This window comes from Ahaetulla prasina, chromosome 6 (genome assembly GCF_028640845.1).
Source record: "Ahaetulla prasina isolate Xishuangbanna chromosome 6, ASM2864084v1, whole genome shotgun sequence".
NCBI lineage: Eukaryota > Metazoa > Chordata > Lepidosauria > Squamata > Colubridae > Ahaetulla > Ahaetulla prasina.
In genome coordinates this window covers 20,474,224-20,499,571 of record NC_080544.1, presented here as the reverse complement: position 1 = coordinate 20,499,571, position 25,348 = coordinate 20,474,224, and the positions used below count along the sequence as shown (strand labels likewise).

General features: G+C 37.3%; 1 protein-coding gene across 2 annotated transcripts; it reads left to right on the top strand.

Moving 5' to 3' along the window:
• The first annotated feature begins 3,853 nt into the window (after nucleotides 1-3,853).
• On the top strand, nucleotides 3,854-24,898 carry SLC25A16 (solute carrier family 25 member 16). Of its 2 annotated transcripts, XM_058188053.1 has the most exons (10): nucleotides 3,954-4,105; nucleotides 6,111-6,255; nucleotides 7,300-7,392; nucleotides 8,927-9,060; nucleotides 10,993-11,056; nucleotides 13,655-13,776; nucleotides 16,687-16,753; nucleotides 18,587-18,749; nucleotides 20,858-20,926; nucleotides 23,524-24,898. In XM_058188053.1, exons 2-10 carry the CDS (start codon nucleotides 6,222-6,224, stop codon nucleotides 23,678-23,680), a joined length of 903 nt encoding a protein of 300 aa, XP_058044036.1. In that variant the 5' UTR covers nucleotides 3,954-4,105; nucleotides 6,111-6,221; the 3' UTR covers nucleotides 23,681-24,898. The 2 variants fall into 2 exon arrangements, with proteins under 2 accessions (XP_058044034.1, XP_058044036.1); XM_058188051.1 differs by lacking the exon at nucleotides 6,111-6,255 and having other exon boundaries at nucleotides 3,854-4,105.
• The last annotated feature ends 450 nt before the right edge of the window (nucleotides 24,899-25,348 follow it).

The window sequence follows — 25,348 nt, the reverse complement described above, 5'->3', positions numbered from 1 at the left end:
TAGTCAAAGGCTCCTTTCTAAAAAGCAAGCCCTTCCTCTCCATTTGGAATGTGAAGAAGAGATCCGATCAAAGCATCATAAAAACCCATAAGCAAAAGACACAAAGACACAAAGAAGCATAAATAGGAATTATTCTTGTTAAAATTAGAGGGAAACTAATGGATATTTCCAGAGACATAAATTATTGGGGGATTTTCATTCAACGGAAACAATCAAGAAGCCAATACATTTAGTAGAGCATTAGACAACTTGTGTCTCATTGGTCATTTCAGAGGTATTTCCTTACCTAAACAGACTGATCAAGGGTGAGAAAAAAGCAGTGAGACCAGTAACTACAGACAATGCAACTATCTTTCAAAAAGACCTTGACTATGTGTCAGATTGATCTAACAAGTGGCAACTTCAAATCTCAACTAACAAATGCTCTGTCTTGCACATTGGCAAAAAAAATCGCAAAAAAACCCACATAAAATACAAATTAGATGGACATGACCTTATAGCTGACCCTCACTCTGTCAAGGACCTTGGAGTACTCATTTCTAAAGATTTAAGTGCCAGAGCCCACTGTAACAACATTGCCAAGAAGTCACTAAGAGTTGTTAACCTAATCTTGCGTAGCTTCTTCTCTGGTAATATTGTACTACTAACTAGAGCATACAAAACATTTGCTAGACCAATCCTTGAATACAGCTCATCTGTCTGGAACCCGCACTGCATATCGGACATAAATACAATCGAGAGAGTCCAGAGATATTTCACAAGAGTCCTTCACTCCTCTGCTTGCAATAAAATACCTTCTGCCACCAGATTCCAAATTTTGGCCTTAGACAACTTAGAACTACGCAGACTTCAATCTGACCTAAGCATAGTATGTAAAATTATCTACCACAATGTCCTACCTGTCAATGACTACTTCAGCTTCAACCACAACAATACACGAGCAAATAATAGATAGAAACTCAAGGTAAACCGCTCCAAACTTGATTGTAGAAAATATGACTTCAGCAACAGAGTGGTCAATGCCTGGAATGCACTACCTGATTCCATAGTTCCTTCCCCAAACCCCCAAAACTTTAAGCTTAAACTGTCTACTTTTGACCTACACCCCAAGAGATCTGTAAGGGGCGTGCATAAGTGCACCTGCGTGCCTACCGTCTCTGTCCTAATATTCCTTTTTTACTTACTGTTTTCATGTATCCAAATTATGTTTATACTTTTACCTGCTATCTTATATATGATTGACAAATAAATAAATAAATAAAAATAAATAAAATGTACAATTTCCCAAGAGCTTTGGCATTGAGTTTCCTTACGGGAATCAAGCAGGGAGAATTGGAAATCTTTCTTCCTTACCTCCCTTCCCCTCCCCAGCAGGCAGGTAAGTGGTGGGGGAAGGAGCAAGATATTGGGAGACCGGCTGGGAAAGGACTGTATCATGGTCATGACTACAGTAACAACTCAGCCACAGCCAGCAGCCCTGAAGCAATCACAGCTTCCCAAAATTTCATTCCCTTCTTTCGGGAGTCATGGGTCTTGGATTTGGGGATATTCTGTAAATTAGCCCACTTGAGTCAAGAAGAGTTGCCCTACTGGCAACCTCTTGGTATTATTCCTACTGATGGGTCAACTGAAGTGTTTTCAGCTGCTGCTGGTTTTGTCAAAGTGATGCCAAAACTGCTCCTTACGGAGAAGTTGTGATGTCACAATAAAAGGGGTGGGGCTTGGTAAGAGGGATGCTTGAGGCTGTTTTCAGTATGAAGAGGGGGACTCTGCCCTACTGATGCCAATTCAAATGGTGAGTCCTTTTGCACACACAACACTCTTGAAGCCCACTCAACAGAACCAGCTAAGCCATCCTTCCCTTGCCAGTTAGATCTGGAACAGCTGTCCTCCCCAGAGAACCACGCAACCCTGAATCAGCCTGATTGTCAAAGCATCTTGAAGACCTGGGATAGGATGATCAGCATTCAAATTGGGTTTTGCCTAAGTGATGAATAGTTTCCTTTCCCAAGCACAACTGTTTTTATTCCTGTTTTAACTGTCAGACCGTCTTTTAACTCCAATGACCCTCTTGGAGTTGACTCTGAGTGGGCAGCTGTAGAGAGTGAAATCATCCATCCATCCCAAGCCTCCAATTGGGGCAGCCTCTGTCTGGGCTCAAGAGCTGAAAAGTCTTAGCAGTCTGATGCTTGTGGATGGCAGACCACAAGGAAGTCCCAGTTTAGCTGGGAGATTGAACAATCCTTAGAAGAAGTCAGCAACCAACCACTTCTGAAATAGTGGTGACCAATCGTTCTCCTTTAGGGAGAATAGTCCTTCTTTGGTAAGTTCTATCCTCTCTCGAAGTGTCCTCATTTTCGATATTTGAAGACTAATCTGTAAATCTCCGTATTCGATCGATGCCGTGCGGATCAGTTGTGTGTGATGTGACGTATTTGTATTTGACATGATTTGTCAAGGCTCGCTACTGTGCGGCGAGACGTGATGAGACCCATGCACTCCGCACAGAATTGTTTTGAGAGAATGCGCAGCGCACAAGAGTGCACCATGCACAAGGGCTTTGTTTACTTCTTACCGAAACACGACATGGCACACGCGCACGCATTAGACTCACTTCTTTCTCAGTAAATAATCATACACAGGTGAGCACAATAATTCACATTTTATTAATTCATTATCTATTTAATAATTTCCAAATATGTATAATTTTATTTACAAGTTTATGTTATTGTTTCAGTTTTAATAATTTTATTTATTCAATTGCTAATGATTTTTGGAAAAGTGAGAAATCGTGATTGAACGTCAATACTCTACCTGCAGCACTTGCCCGTAAAATTCAAAATGAAGAATATTTCTTGTTCAGATATTTCCAGTATCTTGTTCGAAAACGATACATTGACCAAAAATATTCATTTGATGGAAAAGTACTCAATTAAATAATAATTAATACACAGGAAAGCATACAGTATAAAATGTTATTGTTACAAATGTTTCTTATTATGCATTTATCATACTCTATTTTTTTCTTCAATTTATTTTTTCCTGATTGCCTAATTGTAGCCTATGACTATCATTAAGTGTTGTATCAGTAAGTGTTAAATTTATACCCTATGACTATCATTAAGTGTTCTAAATGTTGTACCTTGATGAAGGTACCTTTTCTTTTATGTACACTGCGAGCCTATGCACCAAGACAAATTCCTTGTGTGTCCAATCACACTTGGCCAATAAAAAAATTGTATTCTCTTCTCTTCTCTTCTCTCTCTCAGAATTGTACCTAAGAATTCTTGATGAAGGTATCTTTTCTTTTATGTACACTGAAAGCTATGCACCAAGACAAATTCCTTGTGTGTCCAATCACACTTGGCCAATAAAAAATTCTCTTCTCTTCTCTTCTTTTCTCTCTCTCTCAGAATTGTACCTTAAATTTCTTGATGAAGGTATCTTTTCTTTTATGTACACTGAGAGCATATGCACCAAAGACAGATTCCTTGTGTGTCCAATCACACTTGGCCAATAAAAAATTCTCTTCTCTTCTCTTCTCTTCCTTTCTCTCTCTCTCAGAATTGTACCTTAAATTTCTTGATGAAGGTATCTTTTCTTTTATATACACTGAGAGCATATAAACCAAGACAAATTCCTTGTGTGTCCAATCACACTTGGCCAATAAAAATATTCTATTCTATTGTGTCCTCCTCCTCATTGTAAAAAAAGGTTGGTCGCCTTAGTAATAGGCGCTGGCTTGGGTTGGATTGGATTGGATGGGATCCAACCATCCATCTTCCAGTTGCCGCGGTTGAGGTTGGCTGCCGACCCAGCGAGCCCATGACGTCATCAGAGGGCGCCACGGGCCGGGGAAGCTGGGCGGAGAGGCCCGGCCCGCCCGGCCTCATGTGCTGCTGGAGGCGCTAGGATGGGCTGAAGTTGTTCTGCTGCCGCCGCCGCCACTTCCTAGTATTGGTGTTCGGAAAAGCCCAGCCAACTATCGGCTTCATGGCCACGGAAGCCGCCGCCGCCACAGCCGCCACCGCGGGACCCGGCGCCCGGTTGCCTTCGCCGCCGACCCAGCGGGATTTCTACTGGCTGCGCTCCTTGGTGGCCGGAGGTGAGTCCAGGGGGGGTGGGGGAAGCGGGCGGTGGGAGCCAGGTGCGGCTTGGAGGGCCTTTCCTCTTCGCGGCCGATCCGGGATGGCCTCGTTCTGTCTTAAAAGAAGCCTCCTGCTCAGAAACGGCTCCAGACTCTTTAACGCATAAAATAATAATAATAATAGTAATAATGTAAGTAATTATTAAATAAGTAAGAAGGTACTTGGTTGATACCTAGGACACTGGCAGCAACCCGTATTTAGCACCAGTCAATGCTATTTGTGATGTATTTTTGAATGTTCAGTTGACCGAGTTTCATTTTTAATGAATAAAGTAAATAACAATAATAATAATAATAATAATAATAATAATTATATATATATATATATATATATATATATATATATATATATATATATATAAATATATACATACATACATACATACATACATACATACATACATACATATAAGTAAGAAGGTACTTGGTTGATACCTAGGATGTTGGCAGCAACCTGTATCAACCATTAGCACCAGCCAAACTATTTGTGATGTATTTTTGAATGTTCAGTTGAGAGTTTCATGTTCAATGAATAAAGTAAATAATAAAACAACCTCATGGCTAAATTTCAGGGCCGCTGCTGGACTGATTTTCCTTATTTTATTTTCTTAAGGAAGTGGCTTCGTGGGCTGCTCTCTAGAATCTGGCTCGTCTGAATGGGGTTTGGAAAGGGTATCTTGGAATTGCTCTGCTCCCAATATTAAAAACCCTACCTTAAATTACCTGTTCCCATCTGCCTCCTTTCTAAGGTCAAAAAAATAGGGAAGAAATGTCAGTTGGTGAAAAGTTGCAGGGAAAGAAAGAATATCTAAGGAAAAAAGCTGCAAACGGTTTCAGATAGTTCTGGGAACATGAGCAATGAAGCTTGGGTGTCCATTCTCCTGGTTAAAGTAATATCGAACAACATATTGATATCATATATATGCTGGGGCAGGGGTCTCCAACCTTGGTAACTTTAAGCTTGGAGGACTCCAACTCCCAAAGCTGGCTGGGGAATTCTGGGAGTTAAAGTTCTCCAGGCTTAAAGTTGCTACTGTTGGAGACCACTGTACTGGGGAGTTATTAAAGCTGAAAAGCATCCTACAAAGATTATAGGATAGGATAGAATGTATTTTTTTATTGGCCAAGTGTGATTGGACACACAAGGAATTTGTCTTGGTGCAGATGCTCTCAGTATACATAAAAGAAAAGATACCTTCATCAAGAATCATAAGGTACAACACTTAATGATAGTCATAGAGTACAAATAAGCAATGTATTATGGGTTTATAGATTATAGGTTTCATTTCTTTTCTCTCTCTCTTTTTTTTGTTTGGTCCCTTCATTGCCTGGGCAAGTCTCTGCAGTTTTTCTTGGTGAGGTTGTTCAGAAGTGGCTTGCTATGGCGTCCTTCCTTGGGCTGAAAGAGACCTGGCCAAGGTCACCCAGCTGGGTTGGTGCTCAAAAGTGGGGACTAGGATTCACCGTCTCACAGTTTTTCAGCTGAGTGCCTAGAACACATAAAACTAGCTCTCTTACATAATTCGTACTGAGTTTGAGGTGGGACTTGTAATGGGTAAAGTAACAAGACAAAACATTGATTTTTGGGGGGGAAAAATGTACAGCACTGTGATTTAGCAAGAAGTAATTCTGTGTTGCAAGAAAGAAAATTTTGTTGTATTATATGGTGGTTTGAAACACAGGAATTCCATAAAAGCTTGCTTTCTCTATATATTTATATCTTATCTTTTTTCATATATGACTCAAGAAGGTGAACATACTCCTGTCTTCTATTTTCCTGCATCAACAACCCTGTCTGGTACTCCTGGCCAACAGAGAAAATCTGGCCTGTAGACATCCAGCTGTCTTTCATCCCTAATGGGATGCCTAGAACCTATAATTCCCTGGTTTTTAGCCAACATCTTAACCACTATACTGAATTGGTTCTTCTATGTCCACAATACTTTATTTTTTTTCTTTGAAGGGATGCACAGGCAGTTCAAAAACCTCATTACAAAAATGAGGGCAGGCGTGAAATCTTAGAAACCATTCCAGCTCCTGTAATTGCTTCCTGTCTAGATCAGCAAAAATACAGATGATTCATCTTTGTACATTTTTTTCAAAAGAAAGTGAGTAGGAATCCTGAGTACTGTAATTCAGGAGGGCTGTCAGGTCATATGAGTTCATGAATTATAGGATTTTATGGTTTTAAGGAACTGATTCTCAAGAGTTTCTACACAGCTGGCAGATTCAGCTAATAGTTGTTTTAGTATTTACTATGTTTAGCAATACTGTATGCCTGTGTTCCCAAAGAACTGTGCATGTAATAACACTCCTATTAGGCCAGCTACTTGTGTACTTGCTTTACAAATGCAGGATGGTAAACTGCGGATTTTTTTTTTTACTGTAAAGCTACCCATAGTAAAGGCTATAGGATTGTTAAAGGTCCCCCCTCTTCCTTTGTTTCTTCACTTCTAACAGCTTTGTTAGCAAAACTTGGCTTTGATTTTTTTAAATAGCACTGCAGATTTGCTTTCTATAGATTAAATAAATTGTTAAAACATTGTGAAAAGTGATGACTAATTTACTAGATTGAGGTGAGACCTGAATTAGGAATTTCCTGAATTAAACTCTTAAATGTTAAAAGGTAAGATGTTAGATGTTAAATTCTCATATTTTCTGGTAGTCATAATTTATTAAACTTGTATGCTGCCCAACTCTCAACAACTCCGAGTCATCCTCTAATATTTCTTTAGAAAACTTCCCCAAAGATGCTTTTCAAAAGGCAACTGGACTTCCTTGTTTTTCCCCCCTGTAAATGTTTCACTTCTCATCCAAGAAGCTTCATCAGTTCTGGCCAGAACTATGGCCTGGATGAATGAGAATCTCCATAGACATCTTTAGAAAACTATTGTTTATGAAAGATCCGTTTAGATTTTAGATACACTAAATGCATTCTTAACAATTTCATACTTTTTTCAGTGTACCTTCTATTTCATCAGAAATTGAGAAATAACATGAGTATTTTTTTTAGCAGAGATTATAACTGTTGACTGAGAAAGCAGTGCTTACCTGTTGCAGGATGAACCTTGAAAAGATAAAAGTTTAAAAATAACTCTTGCTAAATAATGTGTGGCAGTTAGTAAATAGTGCTATTTTTGCTTGTTGGAAAGGTGTTGCTGGATGTTGTGCCAAGTCAACCATTGCACCATTAGATCGAGTAAAGATTTTGTTGCAAGCTCACAATCATCATTATAAACATCTAGGTAAGAAAATTCATATTATGGGATCTAATGCTTATAATGTGTGATTTTTATAATTGGTAAAGAAAATAGATTTTTTCAATTGCAATAATCAAATATATCAATTGGTCCCTTCAAATAAGAGTGTTGACTGCCTGGTTATTAATGTGTTTAGACCTTTAAGATTTTAAAGCTAAATTCTGAATTGAAAGCTATATTGGAACAAAAATTATTAAGTTCTTTCTCTGGTTTTTGAATAAGTACAAATGATTTTTTAAATATTGTTGGTTGAAACTTTGAATACACAATAGTTTTGAAATAATAGAAAATAGTGAAAACACAAACACATAAAATAGAAATACATAATCGTGTTCAGTCTTTTAATGCTTTGGATCTGTTTTAGTTCAGTTATGATCTTTTAGTTCAGTCATAATCTTTTACATCCATTTTTCCACCTGTATTTATTATAGAGCTGCTATTGTTCACAATAGTCAGGAATAACAGGAATAACATATAAGCCATTAAAATCATAGATATTAATTCTAATATTAAGATTACCATATTTTGTGGACTATAAGATGCTCTGGACTATAAGATGCACCTAGCTTTTGGAGAGGAGAATAAGGGGGGGGGGAAATCTGCCTCTGCCTCCCAGCAAACAGCCTGGTCAGCTTCAGCACAGCCTGATTTAGCACGAGCAGCTGATTGGCGGTAGGATCAGCCTCCGGAATACCGATGATCAGCTATTCCAGTCTGCGGGGATCACCGCCGCCCATCGCTGCCACTGCCTATCACCGCTTCTGTGCCCCCCATTTTCGGTCTCCATGCATCCTGTTTTCAGCCCGTTCCAGGCAGTGGGGATTGGTGGCAATTGGCAGCAGCAGTGATCCTTGCCGCCTGGAACAGGCCCGAAACAGGACGTACGGAGGCTGAAAATGGGGTGCCCGGAGGTGGCGGCGGCAATCTCTGCAGCCTGGAACAGCTGATTGTCGGTATTCTGGGAGGCCGATCCAATCACCAATCAGCTGCTTGTGCTAAATCATGCTGTGCTGAAGCTGACCAGGCTGTTTGCTGTTTGCTGCAAGGAGGCAAATTGCTGGGAGGCAGACACAGAAGGGTGGGGGCTGGCGGGTGGGCGGGGCTTCGGCAACATTTGTTTTATAAGACATAGACATTTCCATCCACTTTTTTGGGGGGGGTGGGAAGTGCATGTTATAGTCCGAAAAATACGGTAAGTCAAAATGTTCCTAAAATATGGATATGAGAGATTTATTTTGCCCCTGCTATTCTACCCTTTTAATTAGATTTATCTGCATCATCAATATTTTGATGAAACTTCTGTTGAGTGCCAAGTTGGTCTTTAATTAAACATAATACATCAAGGGGTTTAGTGCAAACTTACTGATTAAAGAGGAAGTATTTCAATAGCCCATATAGAAATTGCCTTTCTTTTGAAGTTATATAAGACAGGATTTTGTAGAATAGTTCTCGTAAGTGAGCAGTTTAAAATGCTGAGGTGAAAATGGTAACATGTTAGTTTGCTCTGTAACGCTGACAGGTGTGATTTCTACACTTTGCGCTGTACCGAAGAAAGAAGGTTTCTTAGGATACTATAAAGGAAATGGAGCAATGATGATTCGAATCTTTCCATACGGTGCAATTCAGTTTACAGCATTTGGTCAGTATAAAAAGGTAAATAACCTGTGTCTTGTTATTTATTTATTTATTTTGTCACAACAGTATATATAAGCATAAGCATGAAAGTAACTATATAATATATAAGCATATATATATAAGCATAAGCATGCAATAACTATATTAGTTGGATATAATGAAGGGAAACAATAGGACAGGAACGGTAGGCACATTTGTGCTCTTATGCATGTCCCTTACGGACCTCTTAGAAATGGGGTGAGGTCAATAGTAGACAGTTTTTGGTTAAAGCTTTGAGGATTTTGAGAAGAGACCACAGAGTCAGGTAGTGTGTTCAAAGCATTAACAACTCTGTTACGGAAGTCATATTTTCTGCAATCAAGATTGAAGCGGTTAACATTAAGTTTAAATCTATTGTTTGCTCTTGTATTGTTGTGATTGAAGCTGAAGTAGTCTTTAACAGGAAGGACATTGCAATAGATGATTCTATGAGTTGTTGCTTCATCTATGTGGTATGCAGTGGTTTCAAACTTTAAAATTGACAAACGATTCTATCATCATAACCCTTTTTTTTGACAGAATTAAGCAGCCAGATTCTTTATGTGCATGGGAAGGAAAATGCCACTGCTTTTGCTGCTAAAAAAAGATTTAAAACCCTGTATTATTAATCTAAATACTCGTAAATACATATTTTTGTATTTGTAGGTTCTGTGTACTTTACCAAGAGTTCTACCTTGCTGACCTCTATTAAAAGAAAGGAAGAATAGAAGAGCAACAATGATGGGTTTATTTAGATAGGAACATTCTTCCACAGAAAATGATGTCCTTAGGCTGTGGGCCAACTCTGCTTCATTAATTCTTTGGGAGGATATTTCAGAATTCCTTGTTTTCAGCTGACATCCTAGCCCAGCATCACAACTTTTAGTGGGGAGGGACAGAAGACAAATCCTTTCCATAGAACCTTTGTTTTAAGAAATAAACCCAAGAGCAAGCTCCTTAACTGTCTTGAAATAAGTCCTGATTTCTTGACTTGCATTTAAGAACCAAAAGAGAACAATCTTTTGGGGGGGGTCACAGAATAATTGGCATTATTCCAGAAATCAGCAAGGTGGTGCAGTACATAATCATATTCGCGCTTCTACCATTGGGCAGAAGACATCGAAGCAGAGCCAGCCGAACAAATAGGTTTAAAAATAGTTTCTATCTTTGGGCTGTCAGACTCTTAAACACAACCACAATCACTCCACACACACGCGGAAACATGTGACTAGTTTTTCCTTGTTCTTTTTTTCCCCCTAATTACTTGCATGGGGATTATTCTTTATAGTATTCATCTTGTTTGTATTTTTTGTCATGGATTGCACCAGTGAGGCTAAAACCAATTTCGTTGTATACGTGATGTACAATGACAATAAAGGCAATACTATACTATATTTTATTTCATCTGCTTTTAACTTTCATTGACATTAAATGGAAGTCAAATATGATTTATTTCTAGTCATGTATTTATGTCTCATGCACTTAATAGCCATTCATATTGAAACTTAACAATTTCATAATAATTTCCAGATGTTTCTAAGCCATAATATGGTTGGCTTGTTATTGGTTTGTTAGTGTGTAATCATGATTTATTGCTTAATATTGTATACAGGACCTTCACTTACTTTTCAGTAAAATCATGCCTTAGAGCAGGGGTCTCCAACCTTGGCAACTTTAAGACTTGTGGACTTCAACTCCCAGAATTCCTCAGTCAGCAAAGCTGGCTGAGGAATTCTGGGAGTTGAAGTCCACAAGTCTTAAAGTTGCCAAGGTTGGAGATCCCTGCCTTACAGCAGCTAACACAAAGATCGTTGGGTGTAGTGCGATTACTGTATTTAAAAAATTGTTATGGCATATGGTAAGGAGTAATGAACTTTATCTTTGGTATGTTAAGAGTTTTTTTTCCACACTTCAAATGTAATCGTTTTGTAGGTGATAAAGAACAGGCTTGGCATTTCTAGTCATATTCACCGGTTAATGGCTGGATCCTTAGCAGGTATTACTCTTCTTCATTCTCTTTTTCTCCTAGTGTATATGTACCCCTTTTCTATCATTTCTACAATTGTGAGTTTTTTTAATTAATTAAAATCCAGCCTTAAATTTTGTTTTAACCTGATAAAAAGTAAAAAGGTCTCCAGAAACATCCAAAATCCAGGTAAAGAAGTTTCAGAAAAGGTTTTGAAGACCAATTTGGTATTTCTTTCCATTTGCTACAGCTAGGAAGGGGACAGATATTTTTCAAGTTATGACTAATTCATTGACCGTTCAAATTTAGGATGCTGTAGAATGAGTGGAACGTACGACCGCACCTCAAAATTCTGGCTGTCTCACATCCCGGTGGTCATGTAATTGCCATTAACCACCTGGTGCTTAGGATGGTTGTTGTGTCCCTTGGTCACCTGAACACCAAACCTTCCCTGTCAGCTTCCCACATGCAAATTCATTGGGAAGCTGTTAGGGGCGGTTTCATGCCACTCCTGCAAGTTGCTCCCACTGCTTTTCCCTCGAGGAGCTTTGCTTTGGAGCACAAGATCCAGGGATCCAGGATAGCACTTCTCAACTGCCCATGCTCCATAGGGCGTGTGCCCCACTGTACCCCTCGGCCCTCCAGCTCTCTGTAGCACCTGCCCGGAACACCAGCACTCCTTGTCTGGGACATCTCACCTGTTCTTGCTTAACAACCCTCATGGTCCTGTGGTTACGACGGCAGATGGGGCAGTTCAGATTGCCATTGATAAGCGATGCGATCACTCGATGTTGCGCTGTACAACTGCCTTGCTTAACAGTGGGAATTCTGGTCCCAATTGTCATCGTAACTCCAGAACTACCTGTAGTTTATCAAAAATGAAATTGTTTTCATTAGCGGCTACTTGCACACCTTTGGTAGCTCAAAAGAACAAAACAGAAATGAATTGTTAAGATTATCCCTTAAGCAGATTTCACCTGTGATTACTATAGCTACTAAAGTGATCAAACTAGATTCCCGCTTTGATTCTTTAAAAATATAGTGCTCGGGATGCATGCCTGTATCTCATTGCCACATTGTTAATGTATTGCATGAAGAAATGCCTCTTTTATTCTAAGCTTGTCTGTCAAGTGTGATTATTCACTCCAGTACACAAATTCTTGTATGAAAAGTGAGAAATGTCTCCACTAGTCATAGATATTGGTGTGAAGATTCTTCAGATGAACCGCATTCGTTATGATTATACTTCCATACTTCGGATGGAAATTGTTGGCGATAGTAACTGTTCTATAGCGTGGGAGAATAACACAAAATAAAAGGGCCTCTGGTGGCTCAACAGGCTAATGCAGCCTGTTATTAACAGCAACTGCCTGCAATATTGCAGGTTCAAGTCCCACCAGGCCCAAGGTTGACTCAGCCTTCCATCCTTTATAAGGTAGGTAAAATGAGGACCCAGATTGTTGGGGGGGCAATAAGTTGACTTTGTATATAGTATACAAATGGATGAAGACTATTGCCTGACATAGTGTAACCCGCCCTGAGTCTTCGGAGAAGGGCGGGATATAAATGCAAATAAAACAAAAAAAGAATAGTTTTATGAAAAGTTACAGTGCTTATGCTTATTGAAGTGTATGGACTGGATTGGAAAAGAAATAAGAAAAAAGCAAGACGGGGGCGGGAGGGAAAGAAATGGAAGCTATTGCAAAAGAAAGTTTAATTGCTAATACTGCAGTGATTGACGTAAAAAAGTGATGACAAAATATATCTAGAACAAATGGTAAATATCATGCCACATAATAAATATGTGGGATGTCTCCATATTTGTAAGTACAGTGTAAGAACCAGTGAGCACCAAGTGTTTTATGGAGAATGAAAAACCCATTGAAAAACCTTTCTGCCTTCTGTGATGAATTTGATTTGCGGCACTAGTGTAATTTTGCACTTTAAAGGAGTTGAGAAATGTTGGAAATTAGTGCTTGCAAGACCAGACATAGATAATGGAAGGCACTGAGTTTTAAGAATTATCTGAGAAAAGCGCCTTGAAAAGTCTATTGTAATGCGGCTGTTGGGAATGGCAAAGGAAAAACTTTATGGTGTGAACTTTCAACTTTGGATTTCCTGTGCCTTGTGTAATTCAAATCTGAGTAGTAATGCTTCATTGGTAGATAATTGCCTTCCAGTTTCCTTTTAGGAAATAAAAAGGTTGAAGCAGAGGAGGGAAAACTTAATTTCAGTTATTTAAAACATCTTCCTTATCCCCCATCACTTTTTAAAGGCATTTTAAGAAGAATTTAAGCTCTCCAAATGCAAAACAGAAAAATAGTACTGAACACCATTCCCCCCACTTCTTTATGCTAGCTTTTTTTAAAAAGTATATTTAAGAAAGAAAACTTACCACGCTTTTGTAGATCTACTGATTTAAGCAACATGGAGTGTAATTTTGCAAGCAATCTAAATCAACTAATCCTTCAAGGGTTCTGCATACTATCCACGTGGGCTATCTTAATTTTAATATATCGCTTCCATCATTCTTATGTTTACACAAATAGAAATAAAAATCAAATTTCTAAAGCCTTTTTAGAATTGGGTGTATGCTGATTTTTTTTAATTCTTATTAATTTTTGGAAGGTATAACAGCAGTGATATGTACGTACCCCCTTGATATGGTGAGAGCACGGCTGGCATTCCAAGTTAAGGGGGATCAGACGTACAGGGGAATTATTCATGCATTCAAGACCATTTACACCAAGGTAAAATTGTCTTTGCTTTTCTTCAACCTTATGGCTTTACAAATACCTGTTAATGTTCTGTAATAGTTCTCAGCAGAAAATTGAAAACTGAGCCAGAAAAATGAATCTGCAAGCTGAATGTATGTTTATAAGGGTAGCAAATAAGAATAATAAAGGCAGCTCCTCTGTTTAATGTTTCTCCTATCCCAATTAGTGGTTTATGAGCACTTGATGAAATGTGTATATTTTTAATGAAAGAACAGTGACTGACTGTCAAAGGAGTCCTTAAAATTACCTGAATTTACAAAAGAAAGCAGTAATATCTAATATAAAGAAATAAGTTGGAAAAACAGCAAATCAAAACAAGTAAAAAGAATGCAATTTCAGGGTGGGATTGACTTCCAAATCAAAGCCTGGCCTAATGAATACAATCGCCCAGGTTGGTCATGAAGGCAAAGAGTTGCCTCAAAATCCCTTCTTTAGGTCACTTTGGAAGATGAGAAGAAAGAGCTATATGAGAAGAAGCTTGATTGGAAAGGAATTTTTCTCCTGTGCGCTGTTATTTTCATATAGTGTATGGAATAGGCACACAACTGGGGTGCCTCTCATAAATCGAAATTTCAGCAGCATTGCTATGTCCTTTTAGTTAAAAAGGGTAATTATAAAGAAAAGTAGACCAAGGACTCTTTTGGCAAATTAGTATCCATTTGTTTAAATAATAGTAACCCCTTAGAAAAAGTAATGCTTTGTAAAAATGCTGACCAGATTTGAATAAACGTGTCCTTCATTATAGGATTTTTTTCAGCCAGAACAGTTTGTGGTACTAGCAATGAAATAAAACCATTGTTTCTTTTCTCAAATCTTTATGCTAGTGAGTCTTAAAATTATGAATGATGGACCATCACTGGGATCCATTATGAAGAATTGCTTGATTTTTTCCCCAGTTTCTTCAGAAACATGTTCTGCTTACAAAGTCTATGGGATCCAAACTTTGCTTAATGCTTATTTTTAAAAATTAGATCTCTGTCTATATAGCTTTGTATAATTTTCATCAACAAATCAATGAACAAATATAATGGTTCTGTCTCATTTGTTAATTAGGTTCTCTTTATCTAGTTTTAAGAGAATAAATTGTATTTTAGGTTGTGTCTATGTAGAAATGTTGACAATTCAAAAGGGCTCACAAAATTTTAAGCATCGCTGCATCTACACAATCTGTCTGCTATACCTAGTACTTTACAGTCCCTATTTCATTTCATAGCTGTCTTTGTCCCCTGTAGATGCTGTTAATTTTTGTTTTAGGAGTGAGGAACTAAGATGAGAAACTAAGATGCTGTGCCAATTGGTAACACAGATTCAGGTTCATGGATAACTCCCCTGCACAGTTTGCATTAAGTCTTTATCCCTGATTTTGAATAAAATTGTAATTAACAGTAATAGTACAGGTAAATGCTCAATTTATAGCAGCAATTGGTACTGGAATTTCTGTTGCTAAGTGATTCAGCCGTAAAGCATGACCGCATCACTTAGCAAGGGGGAACCCTACAGTTCTGATTGCCATTGTTAATGGAATTCCGAAGTTGCTAGGCAAGGCAACTTCCTGCCAGCTTCCCAGAATGAACGGAAACTTGCAGGAAGCTGCAAGTCTCGGGCTTGAAGGTAGGTAAGTGGCTGTTGCTGGGAGGGGAGGGAGCAAAGGGGATGCATGGGGTGCCAGGGTTGGGGCCGGGAGAGTGCATGAGGGAGGATCTAAGGAAGAGTCAGGATGCCTAAGAGGCATTATGTAGGTTGGGGGGGAGAGGAGCAAGAGAGATACCATGGGGGTTGGTTATTACCAAAACCCATGGTATTTCTCTTGCACACACACCCATCCTCACCTCACCCGCATATAACGGGATATGTGAGAGGCCTACATGAATTGGGGAGGGTGTGAAAGATGGCAGGAATAGTTGCTGACCTACCGGTTATAGGTCGACTACTTATAGTGTATCTAATTTGGACACCATGTACTCTAGATATTAGAAAAGAGAGAAAAATGGAAAGAAGACTGAAAATTTTTAAGAAAATGTTGGATAACCATCTGTCTGAGATGATGTAGGATTTCCTGCCTGGGCAGGGGATTGGACTAGAAGGCCTCCAAGGTCCCTTCCAACTCTGTTGTTATTATTATTATTATATAGTGTTATTTTTTTATCGTCAGATTGCGGGTAGACAAAATTGTTCTGATACCTGAATTAAATCAGTTCTAGTATGGTGAGGGGTGAAAGACGTTTTGAATCCAACAGGTTCTGGTGAAAGTATATGAATTGGGCTACTTTTAACCAGGTCTGCCCAACAGATTCCTTGGATGTCCATAGCTTCTAGCATACATTGGTCATGATGGGTGAAAATGTCAGGGTGGAGAGAGACGGATAGATTGTATTTATCCAACTTGACCTGTACTATAAATACAACTAGACTTAAGAGTAAAGGAATACCTTTCTCATTTTAGCAACATCTTGCAGCCTTGGTAGGATTGATATGGTAGCTTAATAAGTTGTGTTGAAAGATCCAGGATAGAATCAATGAATGCCATGTGAATTGAGAAATTCAGAAATTGAGTAGCCAGTTTATTATTGCTTCTCTGATCAGGTCAGGTTCTGATTTCCGTGGCATTTTTGTGCTTGCATGTGCTACTTTGAAGCGGCTGTGCATACACATACATGTGCAGACAGCCAAAGGCAGTTGTGAAAAAAAGCTGTGACTGCTTTAGTGATTCAAGTGGCATTGTAGCACATCTCTTTCAAAAAATATGCATAGCCCTGGAATATAGTATATGGAAAAAAATGGAAATTAGAGCTTTCTTCTCAAAACTTTCCTGTGTTCATGTGTATAATTCTCCTAAACTTATTTATTTTTGTGTTTTCTTGCTGTTATCGGCTTTTGCCAAAGGAAGGTGGTATGCAAGGATTTTATCGTGGACTTATGCCAACAATAGTCGGAATGGCTCCATATGCGGGTGAGTCCAACATGACTGCTTTTTGCTAAACCTCTTTAGGTTTAATTTTGATTTGAAAACTCTTTGCTTCCTTTAAAATACTTTTTGCACACGAACAATTAAAGAAAGGAACTGCTAGAAATGAAGTTTGGTCATAGTGCATGATGCTGTATTTACCTTTCTGTTGTCTTTTCCAGTATTTTTAAAATCTGTTGGACGTGCTCTCCATTCAGGCAGTTTCATAAATTGAAAGTCATCTACTAAAACATTTTCTACTGTTGACTCTAATCGCGGATGCCTGTATTTTTCAAAATCAAAATGACATTTAAAATAACTACATGCTTATCTTTGATTTTTAGCAATATTCTTTACATATTGCTTATCCTTACTGAAGACAGTAGTAGCATACTGTGATGATGTTACAATGGTGAATTCTGTGGTGTCATCATTGCAGTTGCCTCCCTTATATATTTATGTCCCAACATATGCATAAATAAGTAAATCACAGCATTTATGTGATAAAGTTGTGACACATGTTATATGGTCTGCCTCAGCAATGCTATTCTGATATATGATGTCTATCTTTGGTCAAAAATTATTTAATCTTGATTTATGATTTCTAAATATTTCCTTGTCTCCTTTCTCCCTCCACTAATGGGGATGATTCTGTTTAATCTAAAAGATAGGCTGAAAACTGTTGGCTGGGAACTATATCATTTTTTTCTTTTCTTCTCTCTTTTCTTAAAGGACTTCATATTCCTTATTTTTTAATGCATGTGCACCCAATCTTTAGAATTCCCACAATAAATACAGTTTTCTTGGCATATGGCTTGGGTGGTTCTTAGTTGGATTTTTTGTCAGTTGCAGTAGAAGTCACAACCCAAATCTAATAAACAAAATGTTAATTTTCAATTAAGTTCTACCTCTGTATATGTTTTAATTAGTTTAAATGTTGAAATTCTGGTTTGGGATTTCACTTTGAACCCCGTTATGATTAAGGGATGTATATATGTTCTTTTTTCAACTTTGCTAGTCAACTACACTAATTAAATCCCAGAGGTTTAGCTTAGCACTAAGTTGTTAATGCTTTCAGTATTTCTGTAAGCATCTTAAGTCCTCTTGGTTTACTGTTGCTTAGACTATTCTGTTTCTTTGGTTTTAATCATAAATGCTATTTCAAATTGTGTTTTTTTAAAAGTCATTTTTATTGCAGCCATATTTTAGTACTCTATAGATCAAAAGTTCCTATATTGTAAGAACTTAATGTCCAAGATAATGGTAAAGACAAGGACAATATTATATAAAGAAAGGAGCCTTTTTAAAAGGATTCTTTTCAAAAGGGGATTTTTCTGATAACTTTCCAAAGTGCATTCGTTTGAGAGGATTGTTATGTCTTTCTGGCATTTTGTAACCTTCCAAGTAATTTTGTTGTCCATATACCAGAATATGTCAGGTATATATCAAGACTGTTGGCTGTAAGTGATCAATAAAAATGAAGTTTGAAAAAAATGGAGACAATGTCATGGTATATTTGATGATCACACTTAAATTTAGGACATAAAATGAATGGATATATAATGGAACAGAGCTTGGCACATGCACTACTGTGAATAGATTTAAAGTTCATTCTTTGGCTGAATTGTGCCTATAGCATCTATGCTAGGGGTCCTCAAACTTGGCAGCTTTAAGACTTGTGGACTTCAACTCCCAAAATTCTCCAACCAGCTATTCTGGCTGGAGAATTCTGGGAGTTGAAGTCCAGAAGTCTTAAAGCTGCCAAGTTTGAAGACCTCTGATCTATGCAGTTTGTTGTTGAGGTAATGTTTCAATTAAAGACACATTTTTTCCTTCCAGGTTTCTCATTTTTTACCTTTGGTACCTTAAAGAGTGTGGGACTTGCTCAAGCGCCTACCCTGCTCGGGAGGCCTTGCTTAGATAACCCGGATGTCTTAGTTTTGAAAACACATGTAAATTTGCTGTGTGGTGGCATAGCTGGAGCCATAGCACAAACAATATCGTAAGTTATTCTAGTATTTTACTGCACTTAATGAAGAAATGTTAGGATAGCTTGCATTAGGAATTTTATTTCCTTCCACCTTTAGAAATCATGAAATACTACCCTGTTTCCCCAAAAACAAAACATCCCCTGATAATAAGCCCAATTGGGCTTTTGAGTGCATGCGCTAAAATACCCCCCTCCCCCAAAATAAGCCCTCCCTGAAAACATTTAAACGCATGCGCAGCCAGTCCCCGCCATTTCCTCTGGTTAGGGTTAGGGAGACAGAGCTGGAAATCAGGTAAGACAGTAAGAGGAGCCCTGTCCTGCTCCACGCGCCCCAAAATAATAAGACCTCCCCGAAAATAAGGCCAAGCGCTTATTTCAGGGTTCAGAAAAATATAAGAAAGGGTCTTATTTTCGGGGAAACACGGTACATCATTTAACTTTCCGTCTGCAAAGAAAGCTCACACTAAGCAGAACGCCAAGGCAAGTTTCTGTCTTCAGTATACTCAGTAGAAGAGCTGTTGCTCTTCGGTTTTGCCCTGGAGGCCATTTCTCTAAAATCAGTTGAAGGGATAAGTTTGCTTATGTGTAACAAAGCCCCCAATCTGCTGTTTTCCTTATCAGTTTATATGAGGTTTATGTGTAAATAAACTATTACTCCAGATGCAGTTTGAAAAATTGTAGCCTTAATACAGTTAAGCTACAATGCAGGATAGGGTTGCATTTGTCAAACTAGTAAATTGGCAGAGAACACTTGAATGCCACCAGAACGCCAATGGTTACAGTAGAAAGCTATGATAAAAAAATACATATTTATCATAATTATAATTTAACATGGTTTGGTTTATATAAAAGTATTGGAGGAAGATATATAGTGCATATTGTGCCAACTCAGTTATTATACCTTGGCTCTTTGCTAAAGCTGGCATGGCTACTTACTTCTTCTCATTTTGTAAGACAGCACACACATAAATTTAGAAATGAAATTTGTGAGTGGCTCTGACCACTTATTGAGGCGCATGATTGTGCAGAAATAGAAATAGATTAGAATTAAACATTTAAGACAAAAGATCACATATAGCTGAAAACAAGTTACTTCTCTTTCATACAGCTTTAGCATGTAACCTCCATTTTTTTCTTGGTTTTCAAATTTAAATAATCCAGTTTGCACTTAGTAGCTGGGCTAAATGTTTATAATTCTTTCAAATATCTTAAATTTAGTGTTCTGCTGATACCAGTGAAAAAACATGTCTTTTTAACTGTTACTGAAATCAAAGGAGAGGAAATGCTTTCTGGTTTCTGGATTGCAATCTTCTGGGGTTTACTTCAACCGATTCATGGGGGTTGATAGCATCCATCCAGAATTAATATTACTGCTTTGTCATTCTTACGTGATAGCCAAATTTTACATAAAAATAATAATTGGGCTGTTATATAAAATTTCTTGAGGGTTAAAGTTTTTCATCTTCTTTACCGTTTTTTAAAATGTAAAGTTGCCTGAAGAAATCATTCCTGGCAATTCAAATACGGGGAGCCTGGTACCTAATTTTCCAATGTTAAGCCTCATGTATTCTGAAACTGCCACAAAATAAAACATGTGCCAAAGCATATGATTTCTTTTGAATACAGTGAACATATCCTTTTCTAAAATCTGACACCTTACACCTTATTTCATGGATTCTCCTAATTCACCTTCAATTGCAGTTTAGTATTCTGTCCATTATGATAGCCACTTTAGCACTGCTTTTGGTAGAAATGTGAGATATATGCTTAATAAAAATGAAATAATCGGAACTGCTCTCATTTTTCTCATAAAGCAATTGTTCCATTGTTCTTCAGCGAGTTATATTCTTAATATGCAGAAAGATACAGTCCCAGATATGTCAGCATGGCTGTAAAAAAAAAAAGTAAAAACAAATATTGGATAGTAGACTTTGGCAGAGAATTTCTGCTGCCAGACAGAGAAGATAATTCGGCTCCTAATTTGACCCAATATAAGGCAGCTTTGTATTTTCCACATGTTCCTTGTGTAAATGTTTTTTAATTGTTATTTTGTAGTATGAATAGTTGCACTGTTATATTTGTAACTGCAATGAAAGAAAATGCTTTTTTCATTTCCGCAGATACCCTCTAGATGTCACTCGTAGACGAATGCAGTTGGGAGCCGTACTTCCCGATTCTGAAAAATGTTGGTAGGTATCGTCTCTTGGACTAAACATATGCCTGAAGTAAAATCTACTCACTGCAGCATATTGGCTCTAAAACATCAACAATGTCTTTTTGTTCTTTGGTTCATGTGTATCATAATAAGTTATAGTAAGGTTCAAAGTAAGAGGAAATGCCTTTAAGTTAAAAATCTGTTTCTAGTAGGTCAGGTTCCTTTTAGTTCTCATTTTTGAAGTACAAGTAGAGGATTTCATCTGACAGAAGTTGCAATATTAAGCTGGTACTGGCATCAGAACACCTTTGGAGGGAAGTTAACGTATTTTCCAGAGTATAAGATGCACCAGAGCATAAGACGCACCTTAGATTTTGGGAGGAAAATAAGAAAAAAGTTGATTGGCAGGTGGATTGGCCTCCCAGAATACCCCCAATCAGCTGTTTCCAGAGGTGAATTTTAGCAACAGGTTCCTTGGTTGTGAGCACTGTGCCTTGCTTTTTTTGGCTTTTTTTTCTACCTCTGAAAGCCTTCGAAACAGAGCTTCAGAAAAAAAGCCTCTGAAGCTCTGTTTGGGGGCTTCTTTTCTGAAGCTCTGTTTGGGGGCTTCTTTTCTGAAGCTCTGTTGCTCTGTTTGGGGGCTTCTTTTCTGAAGCTCTGTTTGGGAGCTTTTCTGAAGCTTTATTTCTGATGCTTTTTTCAGCCTCTCGTTTGAGAAGCTGGGCGGGGCTACATTCGGAGGCCTGCCCAGATTTTCACCCTCTTTTGGGGAAAAAGGTACATCTTATACTCCGAAAAATACGGTAGATTGGGAATGTTGAGATTGTGTGGTATCTACACTCATAAAGTAGCTGTCACAGTAACATTGTCAACCACAGTATTCCTTTCTATCAGAAGTTGAATTGCGGCTCCTTCTCCCCAAAATCTTTGACCCTATGGGTCTCTCCTGGGCCCAGTGGTGGGATTCAAGTAATTTGACAATCGGTTCTCTGCCCTAATGATTTCTTCCAACAAACAGTTTGCCAAACTGCTCAGAAAGTTAACAACCGGTTCTCCCGAAGTGGTGAGAACTGGCTGAATCCCACCACTGCCTGGGCCTAAAAGCATGGATGCAAATAAATATGAGCTCAAAGTACAAACAGACGGATGCTGTGCTTTGCAGCAAGCCAGCTTCTTTTTAAAAAAAGGGGGGGGGGAATCAAGAAAAAAACAGATGAGGCTGTGAACTTTGGTACTTGCCGCTATCAGGCTACTTATCCCTGATAAAGGGATATTATTTCAGTATGTGGTGTCAGCAAACCACACTGCATATTAATACTGGGCAGCCCTAATGTCACAATTTATGTAGAATTAAAATTTAGCTGGTCCATTGGCAGTTGAGGCACTAATTGCCTCAAATGATTTATTTTATTAGAAAAATGTTTTAATGGTCAATGATTACATAATCTCAGTTGAGCGAGTAATAAAGCAGTAAAAACAATGAGAACATAAACTTAACATGCATGCAAAACTTTTAAGTAATAAATTACAGTGGAACAATGGGAATAGTTATGAAAATGTGCAATTTGTTCCAAGCTACAATTTGAGGGAAGATTGATATAAAATATATTATGGATGGTATATAATTCTGTCAGTTATTAACAAGATAGATTAATTGAAAATTAACTGAAACTGTGAAATGATTTAAACAAATACAAGCAATAATGGTCAATGTTTCAATAAAAGGCGCAGAATTTAAATAATAATTAGTGGCTAAGAATAATAGAAGGGAAGTAAAAAATGAACTACTAAAAACTCCTTTAATATTTTAAAAAATATGTCATTTAATTTGTTTCGGTATTTCATTTTTTGCTGTTATACTATTTTTGTAATCAGCTTGATACATGTAAAGTGCCCTTATATTTATAATAAAGTTTCATTAAAAAAAACAAAAACAGAACCGCAAAAAACAAATAGGGAAAAATAGTCTTCAAAGCTCTGCAGGCAAGGAAACAAAACATTTGAAGGAATTAAATCCTTCTGGTCAGAGATCTATAAAATGTATCCTAAAATCAATAGAAACAACACAGTATAAAAGAAAATGAGCCATTAGTTCATTAGCATCTATGACATATGGAGAAAGCTAAACTATAAACAACTTTTTTTGAAATTCTTTTCCAAAGTGGCAACAGATAAAATTCCAAAATATGACATTTATTTATATTTTGGCACCATCTCTTGGAAGTCTGCCTATTATAATTTACAATTAAAATTGCAAGAGGCTGCAGTCTCGCCTTAAAAATGTTCCTACTCACATCAGTGAGCTTGTGTAAAAGATTTTCTTGTTGAACTGAGCTTCATATTCATTAGTGTGGAATTTGGATTTTCAGATAAAAGAATCAAAAATCTTGATATCGGGTTGTATTTTCTTTATATATAAAGAAACATCTTGCGAAATAATTAAGTCTCATTAGCAATAATTTAACATGATTATATAATAAATTGCTTCTGCCGCCTATCTGAATAAGAGGAGGGGAACCTCTATATTTTCCCATTAGGTACTGTAAAAGTTCCTGCTTTTTAAAATGTTGTTTGAAGTAAAGTGTCGGAAAATCTCTTGTTTTACAAAGACTTACTCTGTTCTCTTTCTAGTACAATGATCCAAACATTGAAGTATGTTTATGGAAACCATGGAGTACGAAGGGGATTATATCGTGGATTATCATTGAATTACATCCGTTGTATTCCTTCTCAAGCTGTTGCCTTCACCACTTATGAATTTATGAGGCAGTTTTTACACCTCAATTAAAGACTGATTTTTTTTCCAGTTTATAATGTATTGAACAGTAAGTTTTAGAATATATTTGAGAAATCACTAGTATTTAAAGTGCTTTCTTTAATATATGAAAGAAAACACAGTAAACAATTGAAGGAGCTCAACAAAACTTGACAAAGTTTACTATGTATGTATTTTGCAAGAATGGTATACGGTTTACTTAACTGAAATTCTATGTGGTTCCAAAATATTGTATGTTTGTGTCCAACTTTAAGAATTTGATCACTTTTTTAAATTTAGGAAATTTTGTTTCAGATGTCCGTATGCTTTAGCTAAAATATAAGTTGTAGGCACACTTCAAATTACATTCCATGTAATTGAATTGAAAATGCTTATTTGCTAATGTGTTAAGGATGATGAATCATTTAATGCTGTAGAAACTCAATTCAGAGCCTGCTTTTGAGAGCCCGTTAGTGAATTAGTGTATTGGGTAACATTACTTTCAGGTTTTTGTAATAATTAGAAAATGGCTCATACTTTATTTATGATACACTGTTCCTTAACTAGAATCAAAAGTTGTGCTTAGGTTCTTATATAATTTAGTTTAGCCCTGTTAACTATTGGATGTTTTTCCTCTGAATCATGCTGTATTATAAATATTGTAGCTTTTGAACTTCTCTCAAAGTTGTAGTAGATGGGTGATTGGGTGGGTTTATAACACAAACACGCAAACTTTCAAACATATTCTGAAATTAAGTGCAATCCTTTTGATACAATCTGATAATGCTCTCAATCCATTTTTAGTTTGTCCCTGCATTTGAAAAAAAAACAGCACAAAAAGAATTAAATGATCCTTGGGTATTAGGACTTGAGGTTTTCAATAACATTAAAATGAATATTGTACAGGTCTTCTCAGCCTAAAGTATTTAACCTTCCATATTTTATAAATGACGTTATTAAGAAACTCATTTTAAAAGGAAAATTGTTTGATTTAACGAAGCTGCTGTTTGGATTTCATTACAGAGTTCAATTGAAATTTTAAAATAAAGATAAGGAGAAGGCACGGCTCCCTGCGCTGTGAGCATGTGGGATACTGCTGAAAGTTTTTGCAACTTTATAGCATTAGGTAAAATATTTATATAAATAAATTAGGGTATATGTCTTTTGAGGTCTTTAGTTTGGCCAGATAAAATAGTGTATGTGAATTGCACATGGATTAAGATGCACATCCAGCTACAAGAGAGAAGACAATTAAAACAAAAATAATGCTAAAAGTCTACTGTCCTAAAACAGTTTTCAAGCAGGAATTACAATTCATCTGCTTTGCAGCCTGTTTTCTGTATCGGCATAGATGCAACATTTAAGTAGATAACTCATTCTGTTACCCTTGAGTGACTTATGTGTGACTTTTACAACTTCTTTTATTTGGGGCTGTGTTGTTATTAAACCTTATTCCTTCCTTTTTAAATGAGCCTGGCACAAGAATGAAACTCAATTCCAAGTTGACAGCCCACATCTGGATGTTGTCATTTCATTTTCAAGTGAACTTGCTTATATTAGTAATCAATCCTACCCTTTTCGCCTGGATGATGTCATGGATAAATTGTTTTCCTGAACTAGCCTTCTTCATCAGATTCTTCATTCCTCCAATTTTATTGTCTCTTGCCCATAGTGAATTGAGAATGTCTTTTAAGAATTTAT